The sequence below is a fragment of the Pollachius pollachius genome (genome assembly GCF_949987615.1).
Source record: "Pollachius pollachius genome assembly, chromosome: 16".
NCBI lineage: Eukaryota > Metazoa > Chordata > Actinopteri > Gadiformes > Gadidae > Pollachius > Pollachius pollachius.
The window spans coordinates 301,225-328,519 of record NC_136949.1 but is presented as its reverse complement, the minus strand read 5'-3'; the positions used below and the strand labels follow the sequence as shown (position 1 = coordinate 328,519).

Below are 27,295 nucleotides of genomic sequence, written 5' to 3'. Positions count from 1 at the left end.
AATTTGCCAATACTGGTAAACACAAAATACTTACTTGAACCATATTCAAACTGGTACATGTATTCTAAATTTGGAAGTGACCATTAAACAGCCATTGACGTTTAAATGGGACAAACATTCTATGATTCAAATGTTTGGTGTTTCTACTAGTGAAATGAGTAAATGACTACCTTGTGAAAATCTGTATTCATTCTTATTTTGGTATACAAAGATTAAAATACATTTATCTGTACTGGGCAATGACTCTGAAAAGAGTATAAAATAATACTTACACTAACTAAACTTATAAGAATCGGAAGAACCGAAAACCAGGAACTGTAATAAATGAATTGGATGCTAAATTTGTTTCTTAAACCTCATTATTTTTTTAATACAAAATATTTTATAAAATAAAACTAAAGTAGAATCGACAGTAGCAAAACACTGTAAATACTGACATCGGACAGCCAGGCTATTGGCAGTGAGCTGGCACACAAAAGAGCCAATCACCTTTCAGCACTACTAAACAGGCCAAGGCTGCAGACAAACACTCCATGTTCTCACTCCTGCGGACCGACCGTAACCACAGCTCCAATGTTCCAAGGGACATCACCTGCCACCAGCCAATCAGGGGCTAAAGAGCAACTGCAGTAGCACCTGTTCCACCAGAGGGGGCTGCTGTTCCTGTTGTTTAGTCTTTTATTTATCATTAAAAAGGGCCCTTGTTTCATCCCCTGTGACCAGTGTTGTTGATTCACCATTAGAGGCCATTAAGAAACCCTTTCATGACATCATAGGTGGGAGTGCCACTGGTATGCTGATCTACCTCTCCGTCAAGCATCTGGTTGGACAGTCCCACTTGTGATGTCACTATGGGAAGCTGTTGGGAGCTGAAACGGCTCGGAATAGACCTTCTTCACCGAGCGGCCATGTTGGTTAGCTGGCTGGGGAAACCTTCTATGAACTCTGGAGTAACCATGACCACTCTAGGCCTGCCTTCCGTTTCCACACCCGGGAAGCATTAGGAAGGCATTCCCATTTAATCGTCAAGTTTTCCCCAAATATTCCAGAAGGTTTCCCACCCAAATAAACAAAAATGGTCGCCAGGTGAAGGACGTCTCTGGCCTATCAGAACAGGGGCCCTTTCACAAGGACGTCTGCGGGGGCGGTGCTTCCGGCGGGGGGGGCGTGTCAGAGGTCAGAGCTTCTGCAGGAAGCGCAGCACCAGGTCTCGTAGCGTGGTGCGCATGGGCTCGTTGTTGTCGCACACGATGTGCGTGGCGTCCGCCTCCATCTGGATGAGCGCGTCCTCCGCCTGCAGGTGCAGGATGTGGCCGTCGGCCGTCTCCTCCACCTTCACCTCGCTGATGCCGTGCTGCGGGGGAGGGGTCAGGGGTCAGGGGTCAGGGGTGTTTTCTGTTTGTGTTGAACCAGGGTTTGTTTATTTTTAGGATTTGTAAAAAAAGAGGCAAATACAAGAGTGTGTAGAGGAGATGAATGTGTGGAGCAGAGATGGGACAAAGTCACTGTTTGGCAAGTCCCAAGGCCGTCCCAAGGCCGTCCCAGTCCAGTCCCAGTCCAGTCCCAAGTCAAGAGGAAAGGCAAGTCGAGTCCAAGTCCAAGTCCCAGTCCAGTCCCAGTCCAGTCCCAGTCCAGTCCCAAGTCAAGAGGAAAGGCAAGTCGAGTCCAAGTCCAAGTCCTGATTTACTTAAGTTAAGATTTACTTAAGTTACTTAATAATGTCATTATTAGGCTATTGATCATAATTTCAACATATCACTCTAATGTACAGTCATTTCTTATCAATACAGTTATAAGATGCTCATTGTTTCTGTCTTCAAATGTGTTGATATGACGATATGATGATATGCGCATGTGCCGAAATCTTATGTTGTCTCAGAGGAGAAGTGAGAATGGACGGGGGTTTAAATTGTATTAGTAGGCTACGGAAGGCACCACTGTGACCCTAAGGTTGGTAAAGCTGCGCCTTGACTAGTGTGGCACATGAGCTATGTATGGATGTCTGAAAGGACTGCTTGAGTGGATGTCAGTTACAGTATGCCACAATTTTCCTTACCCCCCGCCTGTGTCTTCAGTAGTAGAAGCTGAATTAGTAGTAGTAGCTGAAGTAGTAGTCGTAATAGCTGAAGTAGTAGTAGTACTAGCTGAAGTAGTATTAGTAATAGCTGAAGTAGTAGTAGTAGCTGAATTTGTAGTACTAATGGTAGTAGTAGTAATGGTATTCTCTTTAAGAGAATAGCATAGCCGGTGCGTGATTAAAAGTGGAAAACCCGCCCAACTGGCAACACTGCCTGAACATCCTCAAAATGTAGGCCAATAGGGCGGTAAAAACCCGCCCAATCTGGCAACACTGCTGAACGTCCTCACCTCCAGCGTCAACGTAAATCAATGAGACCAACTGAAACGAAGCCGATATGCAACTTAAACTGTGAAAGCATAAATAATATCGAAATTCCGTTTAGATATTATTGAAGATACGAGTGTGTAGATTTGTTACATTTTTTGAACAAAAGTAAAGGGTTGAAAAAAGATTTAGTTACGATGTGTTAAGTGTCAGAGGCTGGCCAGACGGCTTCAAAGGGACCAACTCATAACGCAGCTGATGTGAAACAAAAACTGTTATTCTGAATAAAGTATAAATGATATCGAAATTTAGTTTTGATATTATTGAAGATACAGGTGTAGGTTTGTCTTCACCCGCTGTTTTTTTTTTCATCTTCACGGAACTGAATGCGTCTTGGGTGTCTAGCTCTCCAGGGGGGAAATATGTTAGCTATCTAAAACAATAAATGTTTTTGACTCAAGACATGTCGAGTCATTACAAGTCAAAGAGGCGAAGTCCGAGTCAAGTCTCAAGTCAATAGCAGTGAAGTCTAAGTCGAGTCGCAAGTCATGCGTAATTTTGTCAAGTCGAGTCTGAAGTCATCAAAATCATGACTCGAGTCCAAGTCATGTGACTCGAGTCCACATCTCTGCCCCTGAGCAAGACTCCCGACTGGCTGGCAGTCGCCTGTCATGGCTGCCAGCACCGCCGCTGTGTGAATGCGTGTGTGAATGCGTGTGTGAATGGGTGAATACGTGGCCATATTGTACAACGCTTTGAGTGGCCACAGGTCTGTAAAGCGCTGTATGAATAAATGACATGGAGAAGGTACCGCTGGGTGAACAGAGCCCTTATAATCCACAGACCCCCTGAGGGGACTGTGAACCTCCCCTCGGGGGGGCCAGGCTGGGGGGGTACCTTGTGCAGGGTGGCCAGGAAGCCGTCCAGGGGCACCGCCCCGCTCAGCAGGGGCTTGGGGGCCAGCACCTCGGGGGGTTCCTCCAACACCCGCTTCCTCTTCTTGGTGGGGGCTGCCGGGGGCGGTCTGGGCACTGACTGGCAATGCACAGAGGACACGCTTCAGCCGACGCACGCCGTGGGCGGACACATTAGCTTACAGTCCACTGCATAACAAGACGGAGACGGTAGGGGGCGTTGGATTGGCTTGAAGCAAGTCTGCCTAATTATCTGGAGGTTGTGATTGGTTGCGTGCATGACAGCCCTGTATGGTGGAGATGTACTGAGGATAAACGACCACAGCTGCCCCGTCACTAGTACATGTGTGTACGTCATGAATACAATTATACTAACACCCCCGACCTTAGGTCGTGACCTCACCATCAGCGTGTGCTTGTTGTCCTTGGACTGCAGCATCCCGGAGACGGTTGCCACGGAGACGCCCGGTTTGACCTCCGAGGGCACCAGGGACTTGGCCAGCTGCCAGCCACAGAACTCTCTCGTTAGAGCAGATCACGTACATCATTCTGTATATCAATATTACTTTCTACTTAATAGAGTCTACGGTTCACATACAATCCTTCTACCAGGATTAACAGGATAGCCTTATTGATCGCCTCACTGCAGAAAGGTACTGGGGTCGATCCCCAACATGTAGGCTTCATGTAGCAGGATGACCTTAAGGACATCGTCTAAAGACCACTGAGAGAGATGTACTACTTCCACCAACACACACCATTTCACTGTAAACATATAGTTACATAACAACACTATATTAACCATCTTTAACACTAGTCAGCCATTGGAGCACAGCATGGCTTCCTCTGGGCTGAAGGCTGTTATCCTGAGGGTGGTGCTATAGTGAGGGTGGTGTTTTAGTGAGGGGGGTGTTATCCTGAGGGTGGTGTTATAGTGAGGGTGGTGTTATAGTGAGGGTGGTGTTATCCTGAGAGTGGTGTTATGGTGAGGGTGGTGTTATCCTGAGGGTGGTGTTATCCCGAGGGTGGTGTTATAGTGAGGGTGGTGTTATCCTGAGGGTGGTGTTACAGTGAGGGTGGTGTTATCCTGAGGGTGGTGTTATCCTGAGGGTGGTGTTATAGTGAGGGTGGTGTTATAGTGAGGGTGGTGTTACAGTGAGGGTGGTGTTATCCTGAGGGTGGTGTTATAGTGAGGGTGGTGTTATCCTGAGGGTGGTGTTATCCTGAGGGTGGTGTTATAGTGAGGGTGGTGTTATCCTGAGGGTGGTGTTATAGTTAGGGTGGTGTTATAGTGAGGGTGGTGTTACAGTGAGGGTGGTGTTATAGTGAGGGTGGTGTTATAGTGAGGGTGGCGTTATCCTGAGGGTGGTGTTATAGTGAGGGTGGTGTTATCCTGAGGGTGGTGTTATCCTGAGGGTGGTGTTATAGTGAGGGTGGTGTTATCCTGAGGGTGGTGTTATAGTGAGGGTGGTGTTATAGTGAGGGTGGTGTTATCCTGAGGGTGGTGTTACAGTGCGGGTGGTGTTATCCTGAGGGTGGTGTTATAGTGAGGGTGGTGTTATAGTGAGGGTGGTGTTATCCTGAGGGTGGTGTTACAGTGCGGGTGGTGTTACAGTGCGGGTGGTGTTGCAGTGCGGGTGGTGTTGCGGTGAGGGTGGTGTTACAGTGAGGGTGGTGTTATCCTGAGGGTGGTGTTATCCTGAGGGTGGTGTTATCCTGAGGGTGGTGTTGCAGTGCGGGTGGTGTTGTGGTGCGGCTGGTGTTATCCTGAGGGTGGTGTTACAGTGAGGGTGGTGTTATAGTGAGGGTGGTGTTACAGTGAGGGTGGTGTTATCCTGAGGGTGGTGTTGCAGTGCGGGTGGTGTTACAGTGAGGGTGGTGTTATCCTGAGGGTGGTGTTGCAGTGCGGGTGGTGTTATAGTGAGGGTGGTGTTACAGTGAGGGTGGTGTTATCCTGAGGGTGGTGTTATAGTTAGGGTGGTGTTATAGTGAGGGTGGTGTTACAGTGAGGGTGGTGTTATAGTGAGGGTGGTGTTATAGTGAGGGTGGCGTTATCCTGAGGGTGGTGTTATAGTGAGGGTGGTGTTATCCTGAGGGTGGTGTTATCCTGAGGGTGGTGTTATAGTGAGGGTGGTGTTATCCTGAGGGTGGTGTTATAGTGAGGGTGGTGTTATAGTGAGGGTGGTGTTATCCTGAGGGTGGTGTTACAGTGCGGGTGGTGTTATCCTGAGGGTGGTGTTATAGTGAGGGTGGTGTTATAGTGAGGGTGGTGTTATCCTGAGGGTGGTGTTACAGTGCGGGTGGTGTTACAGTGCGGGTGGTGTTGCAGTGCGGGTGGTGTTGCGGTGAGGGTGGTGTTACAGTGAGGGTGGTGTTATCCTGAGGGTGGTGTTATCCTGAGGGTGGTGTTATCCTGAGGGTGGTGTTGCAGTGCGGGTGGTGTTGTGGTGCGGGTGGTGTTATCCTGAGGGTGGTGATACAGTGAGGGTGGTGTTATAGTGAGGGTGGTGTTACAGTGAGGGTGGTGTTATCCTGAGGGTGGTGTTGCAGTGCGGGTGGTGTTACAGTGAGGGTGGTGTTATCCTGAGGGTGGTGTTGCAGTGCGGGTGGTGTTATAGTGAGGGTGGTGTTACAGTGAGGGTGGTGTTATCCTGAGGGTGGTGTTATCCTGAGGGTGGTGTTACAGTGAGGGTGGTGTTATCCTGAGGGTGGTGTTACAGTGAGGGTGGTGTTATCCTGAGGGTGGTGTTATCCTGAGGGTGGTGTTGCAGTGCGGGTGGTGTTGCGGTGCGGGCGGGGTCTGACCTCGGGCAGCAGGTGGATGCGCTCGTAGCTCCGCCTGAAGGGCAGCGTGAGCACCGAGCCCCTCCGGTAGGGGAGGGGCGCGGCCGGCAGCTCCAGCATCAGGTCTGAGCGGTGGGACTGGGCGGGCGGGGGCTGGGTGTACTGCTCCGGACACACCACGTGGAGCGGCTGGGGGGGGAGGGCGGATTAGGGGACCTGCGTGGGGGCTTAGTGAGCGGACCAATCACAGCCCTCGCTGCTGCGCCGCCTCGACTGAAGGATGATGTTTGGGAGGCCGCGTCAGGGTCCGCAGGGACGTGAGGGACATGGGGCCGTGAGCAGGCGTTTAGAGGAGGGCAGAGGGGTTCACTCAACTAGACTGCACTGCCCCGCCCCCAGGCACTGATTGGAGGTCGTACGGCCTGGCACTGGCAATAGCAGTTAGCACTGTGTAGCATCTTATGCTATCTCTGTTGTACACGGGAACGGGTTAACCTAGTGATAGTTAGTGCTTGGCCCTTGGTTCTATGAACATCCTCACTGTACCGAGATATATTGTTGTTTCTCTTTCTTCTGACCAATGCACTTATGGATGTCGCTTTGGATAAATGTATAATGAAGCCCCGATGCCCTGACCTACTGCTCCGTTAGGGAAGTGGCTCTAAAGCTTCCTGCCAAAGCCCTTCTGGATGAAGATGACTGACTTGGTAGTAAACAGTATGAGCTGCCATCTGGCAGAAAGGTTTCTCTTTGTTGAGCCAAAACAGTAAATAGTGAGGATAAAAGATCAAGAAACGTCGGTCTAGAATTTAGTTTAGAGTGGATGATCTTGTCGGCAATTTAAAAAAACCAGCGACAGATGTTTCAGTGTTTTTCTGAGGCCTTGGCTCTAACTAGTACCAACCCACCAACCATCATAGCAGAGCCCTCCTCTCACTGAGGGCCGTCTCCTCATTGGTCGGTTTGACCCGGAGGGCGGGCTCACCTGGATCTCCTTGAGCAGCTTTGACACCTGGTGGAAGTTGAGGCGCGTGTCGATGGGGCAGTAGACACACTTCATGGCCAGGGGCTGGTAGGGGGCCAGGGCGTCCAGGTAGGAGAAGTCGGGCTCTGGGGGGGCAGACGGGAGACGGACCCTGAGACAGGCCCTCCTCCAGAGGGGAATCAACTAATGATAATAATAACTGTATTTAAAGAGACACAAAGGGCTAGAATAAAATCTAAAAATACTACTTTTTATAATTAGCAGTATTTAGGAAAAGATTGCTAATTCTAAAAGTTCTAACCAAAATACTATACAATTTTTTTTTACAAACTAAACTATGTAAAATAAGAGGTAAACAGTCAAATAAACACTGGATCAAAGGATAGAATGAGTGGGTGAGGTCAGTTATGGTTCTTGTGGCCATTTGTCCGTTCCGCTACACCAGACTTACGTAACTACATAGCATAGCATAGCATAGCATAGCATAGCATAGCATAGATTGCATAGCTTAACCTAATATAGCCTAGCCTAGCCTAGCCTAGCCTAGCAGCGGCTAACAGCGGGGCGGTACCGGTGAAGATGATGGTGTTGAGGGTGGAGCGGCCCCACAGCTCCATGAAGTGGACCACGTCCCCAAAGCGCAGTGAGGGGTGGCCGGTGAAGACCACGCAGGGCTGCCGGAACTCGCTGCTGAAGTCCCCGTGGATGCTGGGGTAGTGCTTCAGCTTGTTGGTCTGGATCAGCTGCAGGAGAGACACCGCGGTGAGGCTACATGCTAGACCGGCTGTTTACGTGTGGAGTAAACCGGGTGTGAGACCAGATACAATTTATGCCGTTAACTTATATAAGAAAACCAGGTTTTAACCAGATACCAGTAGGTCTATTTACCATGTATGAAACCAGATGTGAAACAAGATTAACCCTTGTTTAAAAAAGAGGATTTGGGACAACTGGTGTGAGGCCAGTAATACTGTTCACATAGGAGGAAGTAGTTGAACCAGGTGTGAAGCCAGACTGAGACTAGTCCTACTGTACATGGGAACACATTCCTGAGTGAATACACAACAGACCCACCTCTGCGTGGGGGAAGGGGGGCTCCGGGAGGTACACCTTGGACTGTTTGTTGTGGCAGAGCCTGGATGAGGCCACACAAACACACAACACAAACACACAACACACAATCAGCATGATGCCAGGCACGAGTAGTCAAACACCGATCAAAACGTAACGGAATCGTAGCTTAAACAAAGCTTTGAATTAGAATAATTGGACAGTCTTAAATTATAATTAATGTAAGCTTATGAACCATATCCTCGTGTGGCCGCCGGATATTTTATCCTGGTTGTAAACAATATTATTAAAAAAATTATAAAGAAAAATTTCAAATTAAAAGCCCCCTCACCACTCGGCGAAGATCTGGGAGAACTCCAGGGAGCTGTTGGCGATGGGGGAGATGAAGTAGAAGGGCGTGCTGCCCAGGTTGGCGCTGTCGATGAACTGGTACAGGCACTCCAGCAGGTCGTAGATCACCCCCGACGAGTAGCACGGCACCAGCACGTTGCCCCCCGCGCGGATCGTCATGGCTACAGGCGGCATGGCGACAACATCAGGACCACCGTGAACACTCTCGAGAGACTGGCTGATGGGATCTCTGAAGTGAGGTTTATGACTGTGGACCGGATAGGGGTGAGGGCATCCTTCTGAAGGTAGGCTCAGGACATCGGGGATCGAACCCAGTACCTTTCAGCTGGGAGTCAAACACCATAACCACAGCTAGACTAAACTCATGAATGCAGTGAATTAATGAATGAATGCTGAATGAATGAATCAAGCACAACAGGCCTTTGAGTGGCTAAGGAGAACAATTAAGGATTAAAATGTTTTTTTAATTCACAAAAGGTGAGTGAGTGACTCTTTGTTTATGTATCAATGATTTCATCGTCTGGTTTTGACTGAACCCATCCTTACGCCCAGATGGCTCTCATCAGAAGAACCTACCCAGGTTGCTGCAGAACTCTCCCAGCATGCCGTCTGGGTTCGCAGTGGGCATCTGGGTAAGGCCCGTCAGGATCAGGATATCGCTGTTCTTCAGCGAGCTCTGGTCCATCGGCTGGAGAGGCAGAGGTCAGGTTTGACTTTAGACCGATTTCCAGACACTCCCTCAACAGCAGACTTTAACTCCTTGGCTGCGAAAATCCTCTCCAGTATTATTAAAGAAACCCTATTTCACCAACCAGGTATGATAGGTACATCCACGTGCCAGCCTAACCAGTGGACTGTACCAACTGGGAGGTTGATCCAGCCATCATAGATGTGTGGACGCGTGATTAGACTGATCAACAACACCTGCTGGTAAGAAACGAGGTCCTCTAAGTGGATTCCAGGTGGGTCTTACCTGTGGATGTGTGGTGAGGAGGGAGGAGCCGGACATATAGGAGACCTTCTCGTAATGTGATTGGATGATCCAGTTGGAGCTGCCCAATGAGTAGCCGGAGCTCAGAGGGGACACCTGCACAGCGCCAAACAACTCCTGGAGAACAACAACAACAACAACAACACAAACCAGACGTCGGGTGTTTACATCGAGTCGAGTCCACAGGTCCATGTGGGGGGGGTGACGGAGAACCCTTTACCACTTTCTGGGAGTACCCCACCAGCTGGACCTTGCTGAGGGCCGAGTTGACCTCCTGGATGGTGTAGCACCTCTTCCACGCCCACACCTCCTCGACATCCTTCAGCGGCACGGGGAGTAGCCTGGAACAAACACACACAGACATATTCCCACTACAGATACAGATTCTTTTTCCAAAGCAACATCTGAATTGGGTTGCACGTCATTAAGGAGAATGCGGGCATGGGGGAATCGAACCGGGAGCTTTCCGGCTACCCTTTCCGGCTGTCTACATTGTTGCATATTAAAAGGAACAGAGTGTGTTTTGAGAGGAACCCAAACAGCGTGAACCTCTGGATCTCCTTGTTCTTCCAGCAGGTGGCGGACTGATCTTTGGGAACCCTCTCCATGTGGTTCACCAGCTCCTCCATCAGCAGCCTGGGGGAGGAAACACAGCTCCGCTTATATATAATGAACTCTTGCATCCAATAAACGTGTGTTTCTAAAGAAAATGTATCACCCTCAATCATCATCTTATGGAAAAAGAAAACGAGTTAATTTTAATATATATATATAAAAATATGAGCTTCAAATATATCTTTTTTCTTTTTTTCACCAACTAGAAGATTCCCGTTCTACGCAGAACCTTCCGGTCGGCGCCCCCCGTGCACGGTGAACCATGTGAGGCGGCGCTGCAGCGTCTCCCTACCGGCCGATCTGCAGTGTGGGCTCGGTGGCGTACACAGCGCCGGTGAAGCCGCTGTGCTCCGTGATGTAGGGCAGCGCCATCATGCAGTGGTAGTTGGAGATCAGGATGACGTCGATGGTGGACAGATCCATCAGCTCCCTCTGGGGGGCGCCGTGTGTCAACATCATCACAGGGAATAACATAGAACAACATACAACAACATAGAACATACAACAACATAGAATAACATAAAACAACATAGAACAACATAGAATAACATACAACAACACAGAACATAAAATAACATAGAACAACATACAACAACATACAACAACATACAACAACATAGAATAACATAAAACAACATAAAACAACATAGAATAACATAAAACAACATAAAACAACATACAACATACAACAACATACAACAACATACAACAACACAGAACATAGAATAACATAGAATAACATACAACAACATACAACAACATAGAATAACATACAACAACATAGAACAACATACAACAACATAGAATAACATAAAACAACATAGAACAACATAGAATAACATACAACAACATAGAACAACATAGAATAACATAGAACAACACAGAACATAAAATAACATAGAACAACATACAACAACATACAACAACATAGAACAACACAGAACAACATAGAATAGCACAGAACAACATAGAACAACACAGAACAACATAGAACAACACAGAACAACATAGAACAACACAGAACAACATAGAATAACTTCTGACTTGATTATCAACACTATGATTATGATTAGTAGTAGAAGTAGTAATAGTAGTAGTGGTTGTAGCAATAGCAGTAGCAGTATTAATAGTACTTAAGTAGTAGTCTAATCGTTGTAGCAGTAGTAGTATTAATAAAAGTATCAGTGATAGTATCCACTAGTGATAGTGAATATTGATATTAATAGTAGAAGTATGAGTATTAGTAATAGTGGTTTAAATGAGTAGTAGTAGTAGCAGCAGCAGTAGTACTAGTAGTAATAGCAGTCGTAGAAGTAGTAGTAAAATGTATTGACAAAGAGTAAGTTGATACGGCCTTTTATACTATAACCTCCAGCTGTCTTTTTAAAATGCATATATTTTGGTTCAGGTCATATACTTAGTTGTATTAACCACGATAACAGCAACGCAACTGAAATGTATGCATGGCCTTGTGGTGTTGTCCAGTACAGTGGTTGGATGCTTTACCTCTGGAAGACAGAGCTCCGGCTGTGAGTCCACAAACACTCTGCCACCACATTCCTTCAGCTCCTGGACGAACAACAGCACACAACACAACAGAAGTTTAATATTGAACACTAGTGTATATGATATAATGTATTTGGTACATCTATTACTATATAAAATCTGCTATTTCATCCTTCATCCCATCCTTGCCTGTGTAAGGCATGCTTATCAAATTCGTCTGATTCTGACATACGACTTAGCGAATACAGTGACCACAGAAAACCAATCAGACACAAACTGACCCTCTAACCTTTTCCAAGTTGATCGATCCGTCCTTGGACACCCAGCCGGGCAGCTTGGAGAGTCTGGGGCTAACGAACAAAACGAAAGAGAGAGAGAGGACGATGCGACACCATGAGAGACAACACAACTTTACACAAGGCAGTAAAACCGTCCCCAAAGCGTGCACCTGTCGCTGAGCACGCCAGCCCAACGGACTCACCTGTGCACCAGAGGCAACGGTAAGAAGTTCAGGACGGCCGTGGTGTCCAGGCCACAGTCCAGCATGATGGTGGTGGATTTAAACTTGAGCACATTGCAGGGCAGCGTCGGGTGTCCTGATAAACAGTACTGGGGTACAGTAGGTGGGGTACAGACATTGTTCATTTCGCACGAAAATGGACACAGCTAACGTTACTGCTCATAGGGACGTGTGGCTGTGTTTAGACTGGGTGTGCGGGAGACGTGTGCACGTTTATGCACCGTTGTGTTCGTACGCACACACACACACACACACACGCACACGCACACACCTACGTGTTAAGTCAGTAGTAGTAGAGTTTATTATGATCGGACTGATGAATGAATGATACTAGATGGGTTAGCTATGGTGGAAAACAAAGGCTTGTTCAGACCAGCTTGAGCCGCTCACCTGATTCTCGGTTAAAGACAAGTTTACAATCACCGGGGGGGGGACGTGTTACTCACCAGCTTCATTTTGACACCCAGACGTTAAGAATTCAGATGAACTGTCTAGCTGGCTGTGCTAGCACTAGCTCTGGCAGCACACGCAGTGTTGTTCTCCACAAGTGTTGCCAGATTGGGTCAGATTTCCAGTCTGGCAACCCAATCTGGCAACACTGGCTGCAGCAGGGAAATCTGCTCTGAAAACGTACCCAATCTGGCAACATTGATCCCCACTCGCTCTACTCTACTGGTGCCTGGTGCCTGGTGCTGCCTCACAGCGCCCCCTGCAGCACCGGGGGACACGCACCCTGCCCCAGTCCCACTTGCCCGGTACTACCCATGGTACTGCCGTTCACAAGTTATTACAAAATATAATTTAGTCAGGGCAGTCTACTGATACACGAGCCCTCCTCCGTGGATAATAAAGGGACAATTTCTGAGATTGGTGTTGGTGATTTAACTCGAGATGATGACTTATGACACGATGACAGATAGTGAAGTTATGGGCTGGAGAGCTAATATCAGAAGGTCCATCACTCCAAAAAAAAAAAAATTGGATATAATTCTTTATTATTGGTACAAACAAACGTTTACATGCTATAAAGTTAAATAGCTGTCCCTATCAGCAGCTTTGGTTATATATCCATAGACTTTAACACTAGCCTCATCCTCACTCCCCGATAGCCTAGCCTAGGTTAGCATTGTTTACCACTAGCCTAGCCTAGGTTAGCATTGTTTACCACTAGCCTAGCCTAGGTTAGCATTGTTTACCACTAGCCTAGCCTAGCCTGGGTTAGCAATCAACAGGTCTGCTTGTTTACCACTAGCATAGCGTGTGAGCGGGCTGTGAAACATTGACCGCCCCTCCCGAGTGACTCAGCCGGGGTCACTCCTGCCCCAGATAGCGCACTAACCCCGGGGTGTGCTGACAGACACCACGTCCCGCAGCTCTGCTAACGTTAACCCGGGCCATGCTTTAGTTCCGGCTTTTTCTATTAAAAGATCAAATCAAAGATTAGTGTTTTTTAGTGAGCGGTGCAGTCCTATGTTCTCTAATGGAGGATTGTTACAGTTGTTAGGCAAGAGGATTTACGCGTGGTCGAGGACAGGTATGGGCTGGTTGAATGGTGTTGAGTGATCCGTCTTAAACGATAGTTTAACAGCTGTACACACAGCTGTGGTTTGTTTCCTTTTATACACTGATCGTGAGTCCATATGACCTCTAACCCAGTAACTGTCACAATTGAATACGACGGGTTGATCGATCCGTCCACTTTAGACTCACTGACACAATTTGTATTCGTGAAATTACGTTCAAATGGAAAGACGTGCTCTCATATCAGAGCGAGGGCGACAAATGGAGAAACTATATAATAACTCATTTAAATCCGAAAAATATATATAAACTACCAAAAAACATCTTACAACTTTTGAAATAACTTCAAGGTGAACAAAATATTTACTTAAACAGAGGAGAAAGAAACCGGTTTTGGCATCAGTTGAAAAGAAATACCTGGACGGTATAAACATTTAATATAAGTACCATCTTCTGCCCAGTACCAAGTTCCTACTCAATATGTCCCCATGGTCGTGTTCAGCCTAAATTTAATTAATTAGTATGACTTTCTCAGTACATTTACTGTTTTCTTGACAGATAAGAGCGCCAGCACACTCGGTTTGTGTGCCATGGGGAACCAGTGCAGTAACAACCTGGGCATCCCACCAGCCAAGGGGCCTTTCCCTGTGGGATGCACAGACCTCATGATGGACCACACTACGAAGGTAGGACACGGCCCGATGTTCCCTTTAAAACCAGCTGCTGAGGATGGAACCTGACGAAATACATGCGGAAACACATGAGATACATACTGGAATATATTAAATACATACAGGAATACATACTGGAAATATTTAATACATACAGAAATACATACTGGAATATACTTAATGTATACAGAAATACATGAGATACATACTGGAAAATATTAAATACAGACTACAATTCATACTGAAGATGGTTAAATGAAAGAATGTGTGCAGTGGTGGTCGCTCATTATTATATGTATATATATGTATCTGGGTTCAAGTCGCTGAAGGTAAAAGGGTCTGAAACACTGTACAAATACCATTATATTTTATTAGCTCTGCATGATCTAAAAGTTGAAAAATGAACAATGTATTTTTACTTTAAAATAAAGTTATGGGAATATCAATATATATATTTAATATAATCACCTTTAAAATACTCACTCCTGTATACACGAATCAGGCAGCAGATCGAGATCTCCCCCTTACCCTCCCGTCTCCCCCGTCCCTCTCGTCTCCCCCTTACCCTCTCGTCTCCCCCTTACCCTCTCGTCTCCCCCTTACCCTCTCGTCTCCCCCGTCCCTCTCGTCTCCCCCGTCCCTCTCGTCTCCCCCTTACCCTCTCGTCTCCCCCTTACCCTCTCGTCTCCCCCTTACCCTCTCGTCTCCCCCGTCCCTCTCGTCTCCCCCGTCCCTCTCGTCTCCCCCTTACCCTCTCGTCTCCCCCTTACCCTCTCGTCTCCCCCTTACCCTCTCGTCTCCCCCTTACCCTCTCGTCTCCCCCTTACCCTCTCGTCTCCCCCTTACCCTCTCGTCTCCCCCTTACCCTCCCGTCTCCCCCGTCCCTCTCGTCTCGCCCTTACCCTCTCGTCTCCCCCTTACCCTCTCGTCTCCCCCGTCCCTCTCGTCTCCCCCTTACCCTCTCGTCTCCCCCGTCCCTCTCGTCTCCCCCTTACCCTCTCGTCTCCCCCTTACCCTCTCGTCTCCCCCTTACCCTCTCGTCTCCCCCTTACCCTCTCGTCTCCCCCTTACCCTCTCGTCTCCCCCTTACCCTCTCGTCTCCCCCTTACCCTCCCGTCTCCCCCTTACCCTCTCGTCTCCCCCTTACCCTCTCGTCTCCCCCTTACCCTCTCGTCTCCCCCTTACCCTCCCGTCTCCCCCTTACCCTCTCGTCTCCCCCTTACCCTCTCGTCTCCCCCTTACCCTCTCGTCTCCCCCTTACCCTCTCGTCTCCCCCTTACCCTCTCGTCTCCCCCTTACCCTCTCGTCTCTCCCTTACCCTCTCGTCTCCCCCTTACCCTCTCGTCTCCCCCTTACCCTCTCGTCTCTCCCTTACCCTCTCGTCTCCCCCTTACCCACTCGTCTCCCCCTTACCCTCTCGTCTCCCCCGTCCCTCTCGTCTCTCCCTTACCCTCTCGTCTCCCCCTTACCCTCTCGTCTCCCCCTTACCCTCTCGTCTCCCCCTTACCCTCTCGTCTCCCCCTTACCCTCTCGTCTCCCCCTTACCCTCTCTCGTCTCCCCCGTCCCTCCCCCAGGGCACCTTCTTCCGGCTCTACTACCCCTGCCAGAAGATGGAGACGGGCGATCGGCCGGACTGGATCCCCTGCAGGGAGTACTTTAACGGGCTGGCCGACTTCATGAAGATCAACCGCGCCATCAGCGAGAAGATCTTCAACTACCTCTTCGGTAGGCTCTCCCGATACAGATGTTCCCATTCCATTTTTTTCCTTCCCGATAAAGATTCCTGACCTTGAGTATCGGCCGTTACCGTGTGTATACTGATACAGCGTTTAGCGTTGTAATTACTACTAGCACCTGTTATAATTAAAGGGTTCTCTTATGATGACAGCAATGCATAGTCGCTTCCCTTACCGTCCACAATATCTGTTTTCAGAACTAGATCGTTTACATTAGTACATTAACGACTGCAGCATAACACCGCACGTGGTTCTTTGCCTGTGAAGTAAATTAGCTATTCCCCTGATGGTATCGGATCAGCGTATAGATTTGCATACTCGCCGATAACGGAATTTCGATACTGGTATCGCTATCGGAACAACTCTACTTCCAGCACTTGACCTACAGATGATACGCTTCATAGTGTGGTTTAAGCTCCAGGTGGCTCACTCTCACTGTGGTCCGTCGTTCTGCCGCCTCAGGATCCTTTAAGATCCCCGCCTACCTGGACGCTCCCTTCAGGGCCAACGACAAGTGTCCCGTGGTGGTCTTCAGCCACGGCCTGGGGGCTTTCAGGTGAGAGGCCTCGCCCTCCTCCAACACCTCCACCCACAACACCACCCACACACCTCCACCCACACACCTTCACCCTGAACACCTCCACCCACACCTCCACCCACACACCACCCACACACCTCCACCCACACACCTCCACCCACACACCTCCACCCACACACCTCCCCCCATACCTCCACCCACACACCACCCACACACCTCCACCCACACACCACCCACACACCTCCACCCACACACCTCCACCCACTCTTAAACCCCCATCTACCTGAGCCTTGCACTGAAACAGCTCCCCCATAGCCACTGTACAAGTGGCGCGAGTGAACAAGTGAAGGACTAACATTATGACACTATTATTCACCCCTAGCTGCTATATACACTACCCTATTATCTACTTAAACAACTACCCACCTATAAACTAAAACCACCCAAATCTATTTAAACAACCACTGTAACACTATAATCCACACTTCCTTTCGACCCTACAGCCGCCTCAACTATAACCTGGTTATCCACAATATAAAGTACCCTATTACGGATGGCTCTGGCTGTAAAAGGCCTTCACTGTTTGAGCCTCATGCCTGGTATTTGTGTCTGTACTGTAGTCATGTACTGTACTCGGTCGTGTGTGTTTCTGCCAGGACTTTGTATTCCGCTGTGTGTGCTGAACTGGCTTCAAATGGATTCATCGTGGCCTCGGTCGAGCACAGGTATCTCTGTTTTCATTTACATATTTGTATCAATTTCCACAAATCTCTCAATTTCAAGCCCCTAAAGTGTGCATTTGTGTATAAAAAAGCTTACAATGTAACCCCATTTAGATTAATTGGTCATATATCTTTTATAATTATTTAATTTTCGTATCTGGACCCCTAAAAACGTAACACTGACAGGTAACTTAACTAACTAACTACAGAAAGGAGAGCATTTAATTCAGTGAAGCCTTTGGGCTACAGAGACGCAGTCACACACAGCTCAGCAAAAAACGAGTTTCACAACAGAACCACACGTGCCATCGAATGACACTAATCAACCAACATCGTCTTCCATCCCACCAGTACCGGGGTTCACTGGTTTACCGAAGGACCCACCAACGGTGTCGGGTCCAGCAGACACATAGGCTCTCTGGGGGCAGACTGTTGATATGTGGAGAGGCAGAAGAAAAGGCTGCTGTAACAATAGCACATACCAGCTCATCACTTTCCCCTCTTTATTACTAGTATAGACGGCAGGGCACCGTATGGAGCGCCACATAAAGCCCTGTCTGCCCACGCCATGGCTGTGAATCGAGGTTCACCCCTGGACCAGAATGGTACAGGCCAGGTGGGCGGGGCCTGGGGCTTAGCGTAGCATGATATCTTGGACCGCCACATTGCTAGCCAAGGATCTGGATAAGGTTTCTGTGGGTGGGAATAACAAACTATGCTGCTTTTCCTGTTATTGTTCCAGGAAATGCTCAAAGGTCGGGAAGCTTTATTTTGAATTTGCATAGAGAACAAGGGGCGTGTGTCCTTTGGACTGCAACCAAATAGGTTTATTTAACTTAGAAATATGAATGGTCCCAATCGAACTTCAGATTGATAAAAAATATATATATACAGTGGGGCAAAAAAGTATTTAGTCAGCCTCCAATTGTGCAAGTTCTCCCACTTAAAAAGATGAGAGGCCTGTAATTTTCATCATAGGTATACCTCAGCTATGAGAGACAAAATGAAAAAAAAGAAATCTAGAAAATCACATTGTCTGATTTTTAAAGAATTTATTTGCAAATTATGGTGGAAAATAAGTATTTGGTCAATAACAAAAGGTCATCTCAATACTTTGTTACATGCCCTTTGTTGGCAATGACAGAGGTCAAACGTTTTCTGTAAGTCTTTACAAGGTTTTCACACACTGCTGCTGGTATTTTGGCCCATTCCTCCATGCAGATCTCCTCTAGAGCAGTGATATTTTTGGGCCTTCGCTGGGCAACACGGACTTTCAACTCCCTCCAAAGATTTTCTATGGGGTTGAGATCTGGAGACTGGCTAGGCCACTCCAGGACCTTGAAATGCTTCTTACGAAGCCACTCCTTTGTTGCCCGGGCGTTTTTTTTCTATTCATTGTTTATTTAGGTATATATATATATACCTAAATAATATATATATATATATATATATATATATATATGTTTATTTAGTGTATAGGCTATATATATTTATATATATATATATATATAAATATAACTAAATAAACAATGAATTGAAAAAAAGGAAAACTGCACAGAATAATGCTTATTAAATCCAACCTTCCCGTCTCCCAGGGACCAATCGGCCTCCGCCACCTTCTCCTACCGCGAGATGAGCGACGTGGAGAAGGCGGCCGGGAGCCCCCCCAAGCCCTCCTCCCTCCCGGTCTCGGACACCCTGGTGGAGGAGTGGATGTACTACCGGGCCCTGGTGCACGGCGAGAGCGAGTTCCAGGTCCGGAACAAGCAGGTAACCACGGTGACGACAACAACAAGGCTTTCCTTCCCAACTGTCAGATAGTGTTTCTCGTTAGCCTGGCTGTCGCCAGACCAAGATCGACCGTAGATTGATCTTGGTCTGGGAGAGGCGTGATCAACGGGCCTAGTTCAACTGACTCTGTACGCGATTGGCTGCATTCCGTCGCCTACCTGTCGTTAAACCAGCCAATAGCGCACCAGCGGGGGAAGCCAGTTTGGTGATTGGCTCCCACAAAAACGTATCGGAAGCAGAAAGAAATGTATTGCTCTTCTCCAGAGCCTTCTGCAGGGCGGACTCGAACCCCCGGCAGAACGGGCGGGGGTACCCAGGCTAGTTTCTCGGGTGGTTGGTTTGTTATTGAGTTGAAGAGAGGGGATGCAGTCACATGGTCTGTGGTCACATGGGCTGGATCATCTGGTTCAGACCAATGGGATCTGGGACGCCATCAGACGTGGTTGAGTCTAAACCCCTTCCCTGTTTCGGTTTGGTTGTTGGTCGGAGATGATGCAGGGTATCGAGGTCCTGGGCTCTTATTTTACACGCAATCATCAAAGTATTGACTGCCTCAGCCGTTTAACTTGTGCGAAATAAATCCACATTTAAGTTCCCTTTTCCAAGATATTGTCAACTTTATTGTTAAAAATGTAAACAACATAACATATACGAATAGTTTATATCCACAATATGACATTAGAAATGAAATACAACCACGAAATCGGCAGTAATATTAATACTGATATTATTGATAACATTATTGATCCTATATGCTCCATAACTGAGAGTATATCTCAGGTGAACCTCCAGATGTCAGTTATTGATCCTATATTCTCCATAACTGACTCAGGTGTCAGGGACCATGATGGAAATAAGTGCTTGCACTTTGTCATGTTTTTCTTCTATCCCTTGGAAATGTCTTTATTCCAAATAAATCAAATCAAATCAAATGTATCTCAGGTTAAACTCCCGATGCCTGTCCTCCCAGGTGCAGCAGAGAGCTGACGAGTGCGTCCGTGTGCTGGACAAGCTGTTTGAGATCAACGCCGGGATGCAGGTGGACAACGTGCTGAAGAGCCAGTTTGACTGGACCACACTGGAGGTAGGGCCGCGTCAGGGTCGCCACGGTGACCTCGTCACGGTCGCCACGGTGACCTCGCGTGCACAGCACGTGGCGACCCGGTCGCTCTCTCTTCCTCTTTCTACAACTACAGCAAATCAGGAACCCAGTTGGAGCACTAGAGTTGGTCGGTTAAATGGAAGTATTTATTATACTAGTTTCCAAATTTGCTGGATTACGGAAGTAACCGTTGCAAAGGTCAATGACTTTCTTTATTATTCCGCACACATCACATGATATCAGCTGTGTTAAGAACAAACTACCAAACCTTCTGATTAGTAGGCACCTAATACTGTCATGTACTCGCTGGGTTTAAGGTCTTTTTGTTTTTACCATCAGCAACTTTACTACAATTTAATACCTTCCTAACTCTTATGCAATACTGCTACTAATGACTAAATAAATTATCCACAATAATGAGCTCCACCCTAGATATCAGCTCATATCATCTATATTACCAGCAGATGGGTGATCTCATAGTACCCAGAATGCAGCATTCCTCCTGGCTCTGACATCATAAACTGCTCTATCTAATCACCAGGTTTGAGGCTGATGAATCATTACAAAACCTTTCAACATCCTCCACTGGTGATTTCACAAGGGGTAGTTTCTCCCCAGGTGTACAATGGCTTGATCCGACCCCTGCCTACCGGATGGTACAGTCCGTCATGGATTGTTCTTATCAAACACCCGGGTGGACACTCCCACTTGTGATGTCACCAGGGGATAGATAGTTTGTGTAGCATTGTATAGCCTCTTATCCTAGTATATCGGGGAGGGGGTTAACCAAACAATCGTTAGTGCTTGGCACTAACGATGAACATCCTTACAGTATTAAGTTTCTTTCTTCTGAAAAAAATACTTTTTATAAGTTGCTTTGTATAAAAGCGCCCTAAATGTTGAAATGTCTTAAAATAGCTTAGCTATCACGTGGTGGTGAACAGGGGCCCTTCAGTGCTGTCCATGCTGGCTCCATACTCTCCCTGTGCTCCTCCTCAGAACACCATGGACCTGTGTAAGATCGCCGCCGTGGGACACTCCTTCGGGGGTGCCACCGTGATCCAGTCGCTGTGCCAGGAGGTCCGCTTCAAGTAGGTGCTCCCCGAGAACCTGGCTCTGGAGAACCTGGCTCTCTGGAGAACCTGGCTCCCTGGAGAACCTGGCTCTCTGGAGAACCTGGCTCTGGAGAACCTGGCTCTCTGAAGAACCTGGCTCTCTGAGAACCTGGCTCTCTGAGAACCTGGCTCTCTGGAGAACCTGGCTCTGAAGAACCTGGCTCTGGAGAACCTGGCTCCCTGGAGAACCTGGCTCTCTGGAGAACCTGGCTCTGAAGAACCTGGCTCTGGAGAACCTGGCTCTGGAGAACCTGGCTCTCTGGAGAACCTGGCTCTCTGAGAACCCGGCTCTGGAGAACCTAGCTCTCTGAGAACCTGGCTCTGGAGAACCTGGCTCCCTTGAGAACCTGGCTCTGGAGAACCTGGCTCCCTGGAGAGCGAGCGGTTGGGTTCTTACTCACCGTTTCTCACAATGACTTGAGGGAGGAATTAGAGACGGTCAATATGTGTTTCATATCTGTTGATATTTGCAGATATGTAACATATATATGCTGGTTTCATATCTGTTAATATATACACATATGAAACCGCTCAGGGACACCTAGATAAATATTAACAGATATGAAACGAGCCGAAAGTCTGTTTTTACTACCAGGCGTGATGTTCAATAGCCATTATATGCCATTTGTGACATCACAATTGGGAGTTTCCCCCCAGAGGTATAGTGGATAGATATAAACTACCAACCAACCTACTCAGTGGACTGTACCATCTGGTCAGCTGAGACCTGTAGGGTGGATTACTAAAGGGCAAGTAATGGTTAATCTGCATTATAACTGGTTGTAAATAGCGTCCCTCTTAAGAAAATCTACTGTCGACTGTTCAATACTTGGAATCGCGTAGATATCTGAAAAAGCAAAGATAGAGATCGATAGATACTTTATTCATCACAAAGTTCGTCAACCGACAATTGGCAAACAACTAAATGGACTAACAGTGAAAGTCAATCAAATAATTCAATATGGCATTCCAATACTCCTCCGTGTGTCCCCCTTCCAGATGTGGCATCGCCCTGGACGTGTGGATGACGCCCCTGGACGAGGAGATCTTCCCCAAGGTGAAGCAGCCCATCTTCTTCATCAACTCGGAGAAGTTCCACTGGGCCGGGAACATCAGCCAGATCAAGAAGCTGGACTCGGCCGGGATCCAGAGGAAGATGATCACCATCAGGTGGGTGGAGGAGAAAGGACGGAGAGCCCGCGGGTCACACCCTCTTTGGACCAGGACCCCAAGGCCCGAAGGGGGTGACGGTTCTGGTGTTTACGTCCAAACAACAGCGGCCCCGTAATGTCAATCCTCTAGGGACCGTATCGCAGGACACCGGCCGGCATGCAGCTCAGGAGGCAGAGCGGGTCGGCCGGTAACCGGAAGGTTGCTAGTTCGAACCCGGCTCCTCCTATCTGAGTGTGGAGGTGTAACCTGAGCGAGACGCCTCACTCTGACTGGAGACACACACATGACACCGCCATGTGTGTGTGAATGGGTGAATGTTGGCCGATATTGTAAAGCGCTTTGAGGGGCCACTGGTCAGAAAAGCATTGTATAAATGCGGTCCACTTACCACTTAAGACACCAAGGGATAAGTACTATTTTGCTTTTGGCCCAGAGTCATTAGGCGTTCGCTTCGTATATACTGGACCTTTTTATGACAATTTTCAAACCTATTAAATTACTTTATAAAGCGTCAGGGCATTGAACTCATCAGTGAAGCCTAGATCACCTCTGAAGGTCGGAGGTCGTCTGCAGACGACCTCCGACCTTCAGAGGTGATCTAGGCTTCATTGATGAGTTCAATGCCCTGATGCTGATTTGGGCATGAACGTGATTTGGAACGTGATTTGGAACGTGATTTGGGCATGAACGTGATTTGGAACGTGATTTGGGCATGAACGTGATTTGGAACGTGATTTGGGCATGAACGTGATTTGGGCATGAACGTGATTTGGGTCTCCCCTGACGTGCTCCCCGCTGCTCTAACACCCACAGGGGGGCGGTGCACCAGAGCTTTCCGGACTTCACCTTCCTGACGGGGAACTGGATCGGGAAGATGATGAAGCTGAAGGGGGAGATTGACCCAGCGGTGGCCATGGACCTCAGCAACCGGGCGTGCCTGGCGTTCCTGCAGAGGCACCTCGGTGAGCGTAGCTATATATTTTTTGCCCACCACGACGACAATATTATTTTTATTCAGGCATAGATTCAAACAAGAAGGTTTAAGCAGCTCCGAAACCCGTTCACCCTAGGGCAAAAACCAAACAAAACACGTCTGACAAACAGATAAACAGACAAGGACAAGAACCGACAAGTACCTAGAGAAGACGGAGAGATATGGAGCGGGATTGTGGCAGACATTTGGAATAATGGAGAACATACTTAGCCAGCTGTAGGGTCGAGGTGAACCTCACACTGATGTTAGAGGGGCTGCCGTTGGTCTGCAGGGGTTGACGGTCAATCCAGATGCATTAACATTCAGGGCATTTAGCACACGCTTTTATCCAGGGCCACTTACAGTAAGTAGATTTGTCAGAAGAAGAGAAACGACACCATATCGCTGTCGGTACAGCAAGGATGTTCATAGAACCCAAGTGCCAAGCACTAACAATTGTTAGCTTAACCTATTCTCGTATACAACAAAGATAGCTAGGATAAGATGCTACACAATGCTATACAAGTATTATTTTTAAGTGCAAGGAGGTACAACATACAATAAGTGCGTGCATTAAGTGCCAGAAGTGCCTTCATAAGGAAGGGGGATGAAGATCGGGTGATGCCCTCAGAATGTTGGTGATCAAACCCAGTATCTTTTCGGCTGGCAGTCGACTGCTCAGCTACACGATCCTTCCTGCCCCCTGTATTACAGATATATTTACAGACACCACCCGAGCAGTAAGTGACCTAAGTGTTTTTACCGTGCAGGTCTGAATAAGGACTTCAACCAGTGGGACCCCCTGATTGAAGGGAAGGACGAGAACCTGATGCCTGGGACCAACATCACCCTGCTGCAGTCCTCCATCTAGTCCACCGGGAGGTACGGGGGATCACGGGCCACTTCCTGTCCCTAACTGACCACTTCCTGTCCCTAACTGACCACTTCTTGCCCTGTGTTCCGACTGATTGTCTGGTGCTTGGGCGTCAAAGGTGCATTTTGTTGGATTTAGTGGCATCTAGAGGCGAGGTGGCAGAATTGCGACCAACTGAATATAACCCCTAACCATTTCCTTTCCGACGACGTAGAATAACCTACGGTGGCCTGTATGGGGCCAGCCCTCTGAAATTATGTCATTGTCCACTACTACTTCGCCCAATAGCAAGTGATGGAGTTCCTTAATAGATTTATAAATTGTATTTTAGTTATTTATTCAGTGAAATTATAGGTTATCGATTGCAAGTAAGATAGCTATTATGATTACAAATCTTTAAACTTGTCCTCTCTAGAGCTGTTTGTCCCTTCTGGGCTACTGTAGAAACATGGCGGTGCAACATTGCCGCCTCCGTGAAGAGGACCCCTTCCCTAATGTAGACATTAAGGGCTAATTCTTAGCTCACGAAAACACTACTTATTTTCATGGGATTATACACTTTTTAATGCATACTTATGTATATTATATTCCATTACTGCCAAGTCAGGTCTGCTAGACGCCACTACATTCTATACACTACACCTTTAAATGTAGCCTGTTCTGGCCTATAGTGTAATGGCAGCTAACGGCGGTATGCTATGCTACACACTGTGTAGTGGCTAACAGGAAGTAAACAAGGAGTGCATGCAAAATACAGGGATTGAATTACTTGTGCTGTGTTCCAATATCCATACTTCCATGAGTACACTTAAATGTAGTACACTATCCGCACTCACGAAGTGCGCTCATTTTCAGATGTCAGTGTTGTTCCAAACCGAATACTCCGTGGTGCACTAACTGGATATTACGATCGCGACTGCTGGTCGCGATCGTAATTTCCGGGTAGGTCCTTTCAGTACACTTATTTTCGCCCGATCTGAATTGGAATGCCCTACGTACTCAAACTAAGGCTAGTAAGTATGGATATTGGAACACAGCATCGGATCCATTCGCCATGAACTGTGCCCATCATACCTCCACCAAAGTCCCACCAGTGACTCATGTATCATCAAAACCAGACAAATTGTACCTCACTTTAACAGGTGTGAGGTGGATTAAACATAGACCTGTTTCACCTAGCAGCCATATCGGTTAGTTGTATGGGGAACCGTGACAGTCCAAGTTAGAAATGCATTTTAAATGATACGTGGGTGAGTGAATGGACCCTAGGACTTAAAAGCATGCATTGCGTTTTCAGGGGTTTTCTAAGAGTGTAGGATTCCCCACCCAACATGGCTGTTGAATAAGGTCTACTCAAATCCATTTCTGAATGCACCCAACGGTGAAGTCACAAGTGGGAGTGGCCAGCTCTTGGTTGACCCCGCCCCTTGTGAGGTCACTGGAGTATATTCTGAGGGCTTGGAAAATCCCAGGGCCTCTTGAACAGTACTGTGAATGTGCGCTGTCCTCGTTAAACAATAATTTAAACTTCCGTAGCTAACCTGTGTCTCAGACACGCAGCGACCATGAGTGCGAGCACCTCTGTGGGGCCCGTTGGATGCAGAAACGTAACACTAAAGAGGTCTGGTGCTGGTTCTCAAGAAGACACTAATGAACCCCCGTCAGAGAGGATTGCTGTGACACCAGCACTCGTAGGGTGAGACGTATGAAAGATCACTGAAATGTGCCGTCGTTGAATCCCTTAGCGTCACTGCTAACGTCCACTAAAGCACTAGTCTCAGACATCGTGTTTAAGAAAAGGCAACCTAGAAATACCTCTGATTAACGTGTCCTGACGTGATTCAGGTTGAAGTGCGGCTGCATGTGGATTAGACCCTTTCATATATACTAATTTGAAGTATGATTTTTAATAAAATGTGACTGGACTAGATTTGTATACATATATATCTGAAGTAGTCAAGTGAAATTCTGATTCTTTTTCTAAGACTTGATTACACTTTAGCAATGACCTGGAAAAATAACACTAAGAATGTGCCTTAACTGAAAGTCTGCGAGTACAGCCCATGCTGGGACTTATTCTCCAATAACCTGTCGTTCTCATCCAATTCTTTCTGGGAATCACCTCATCATACAGTGAGTCATGTTTCATTTGTACACTACAGAAACCAAATAAAGCTCAACGTTAATTCAATCTGCAGCCTGTTTTGTTTAACTGTACCCCGACTCTATCAGTAAGGGCTTGCTCCTGTCATCCTTTTGCTATCACCCCACATCCGCTTCGACACATTTGATCCAGTTCTGATTTAAACAAATGCTTTTCTCTGATTCGGCTTGGTGAAGTTTGAGTCATTAAGGAGCAGGTAGGGTACCTTACAGGTCCACTTCTAGGGGTCAGGGTACCTTACAGGTCCACTTCTAGGGGAGAGGGTACCTTACAGGTCCACTTCTAGGGGTCAGGGTACGTTACAGGTCCACTTTTGGGGTTCCAACACACTACCCACCCTGCTGTGTTTTTGAGGCCAGTCTAGAGGGAGAAACAACCTGGTACAAGAGTCGTATTCATGCAACTGCTGTTATTTATTGCGCCAACTTAAAGTTACATTTTCCTTGTCTTTTGACAAACCGGAATCAACAAACAATTAATGTTCTTGAAAATAAGCGTGGGAAAAATACAATCTTTTTTTTAACAATAACAAAGTTATTTTTACAAGAACAACAACATGGCCATCGAGATTGGACCAGGACCAGAACATATTTCTGAGAGGAAGGGTCTTCAAAGGGAGGGTATGCAACAGAAACCAGCATGGGAGCAAGACATTCACAGTATTCAAAACGGTGGGTGACTGACCACAAAGCATGCAAAGACAACCTGTTAAATAAAGCTTTAACTAAAATATATTACAAAATAAACACCGGCCCAACAGGCACATTTTGGAACTTCAAAGCAAACGTCGGAAAAATGCACACACACACTTGGTAATAAAAGTCCCTCGGTAG

At 47.3% G+C, this 27,295-nt stretch overlaps 2 protein-coding genes across 6 annotated transcripts; one reads left to right on the top strand and one right to left on the bottom strand.

Moving 5' to 3' along the window:
* Positions 1–238: 238 nt before the first annotated feature.
* Positions 239–12,622, bottom strand: ints9 (integrator complex subunit 9). 5 transcript variants are annotated; one of them, XM_079753522.1, is made up of 17 exons: positions 12,528–12,622; positions 12,043–12,170; positions 11,851–11,911; positions 11,562–11,624; positions 10,348–10,487; positions 9,990–10,076; positions 9,661–9,781; positions 9,423–9,557; positions 9,026–9,137; positions 8,430–8,610; positions 8,102–8,162; positions 7,599–7,770; positions 7,028–7,152; positions 6,064–6,231; positions 3,662–3,760; positions 3,242–3,379; positions 239–1,354 (listed from the first exon to the last, which is right to left on the bottom strand). In XM_079753522.1, the coding sequence occupies exons 1-17, from the start codon at positions 12,534–12,536 to the stop codon at positions 1,178–1,180; spliced, it is 1,977 nt and encodes a 658-aa protein (XP_079609648.1). In that variant the 5' UTR covers positions 12,537–12,622; the 3' UTR covers positions 239–1,177. The 5 variants fall into 5 exon arrangements, with proteins under 5 accessions (XP_079609648.1, XP_079609650.1, XP_079609647.1 ...); XM_079753524.1 differs by having other exon boundaries at positions 9,682–9,781; XM_079753521.1 differs by having other exon boundaries at positions 9,423–9,781.
* A 737-nt stretch (positions 12,623–13,359) lies between these two features.
* pla2g7 (phospholipase A2, group VII (platelet-activating factor acetylhydrolase, plasma)) lies at positions 13,360–26,489 on the top strand. The gene is made up of 11 exons (XM_079753743.1): positions 13,360–13,615; positions 14,161–14,288; positions 15,849–15,999; positions 16,473–16,566; positions 17,205–17,273; positions 18,866–19,040; positions 20,032–20,145; positions 21,163–21,254; positions 22,278–22,448; positions 23,265–23,413; positions 24,195–26,489. Exons 1-11 carry the CDS (start codon positions 13,552–13,554, stop codon positions 24,293–24,295), a joined length of 1,308 nt encoding a protein of 435 aa, XP_079609869.1. The 5' UTR covers positions 13,360–13,551; the 3' UTR covers positions 24,296–26,489.
* The last annotated feature ends 806 nt before the right edge of the window (positions 26,490–27,295 follow it).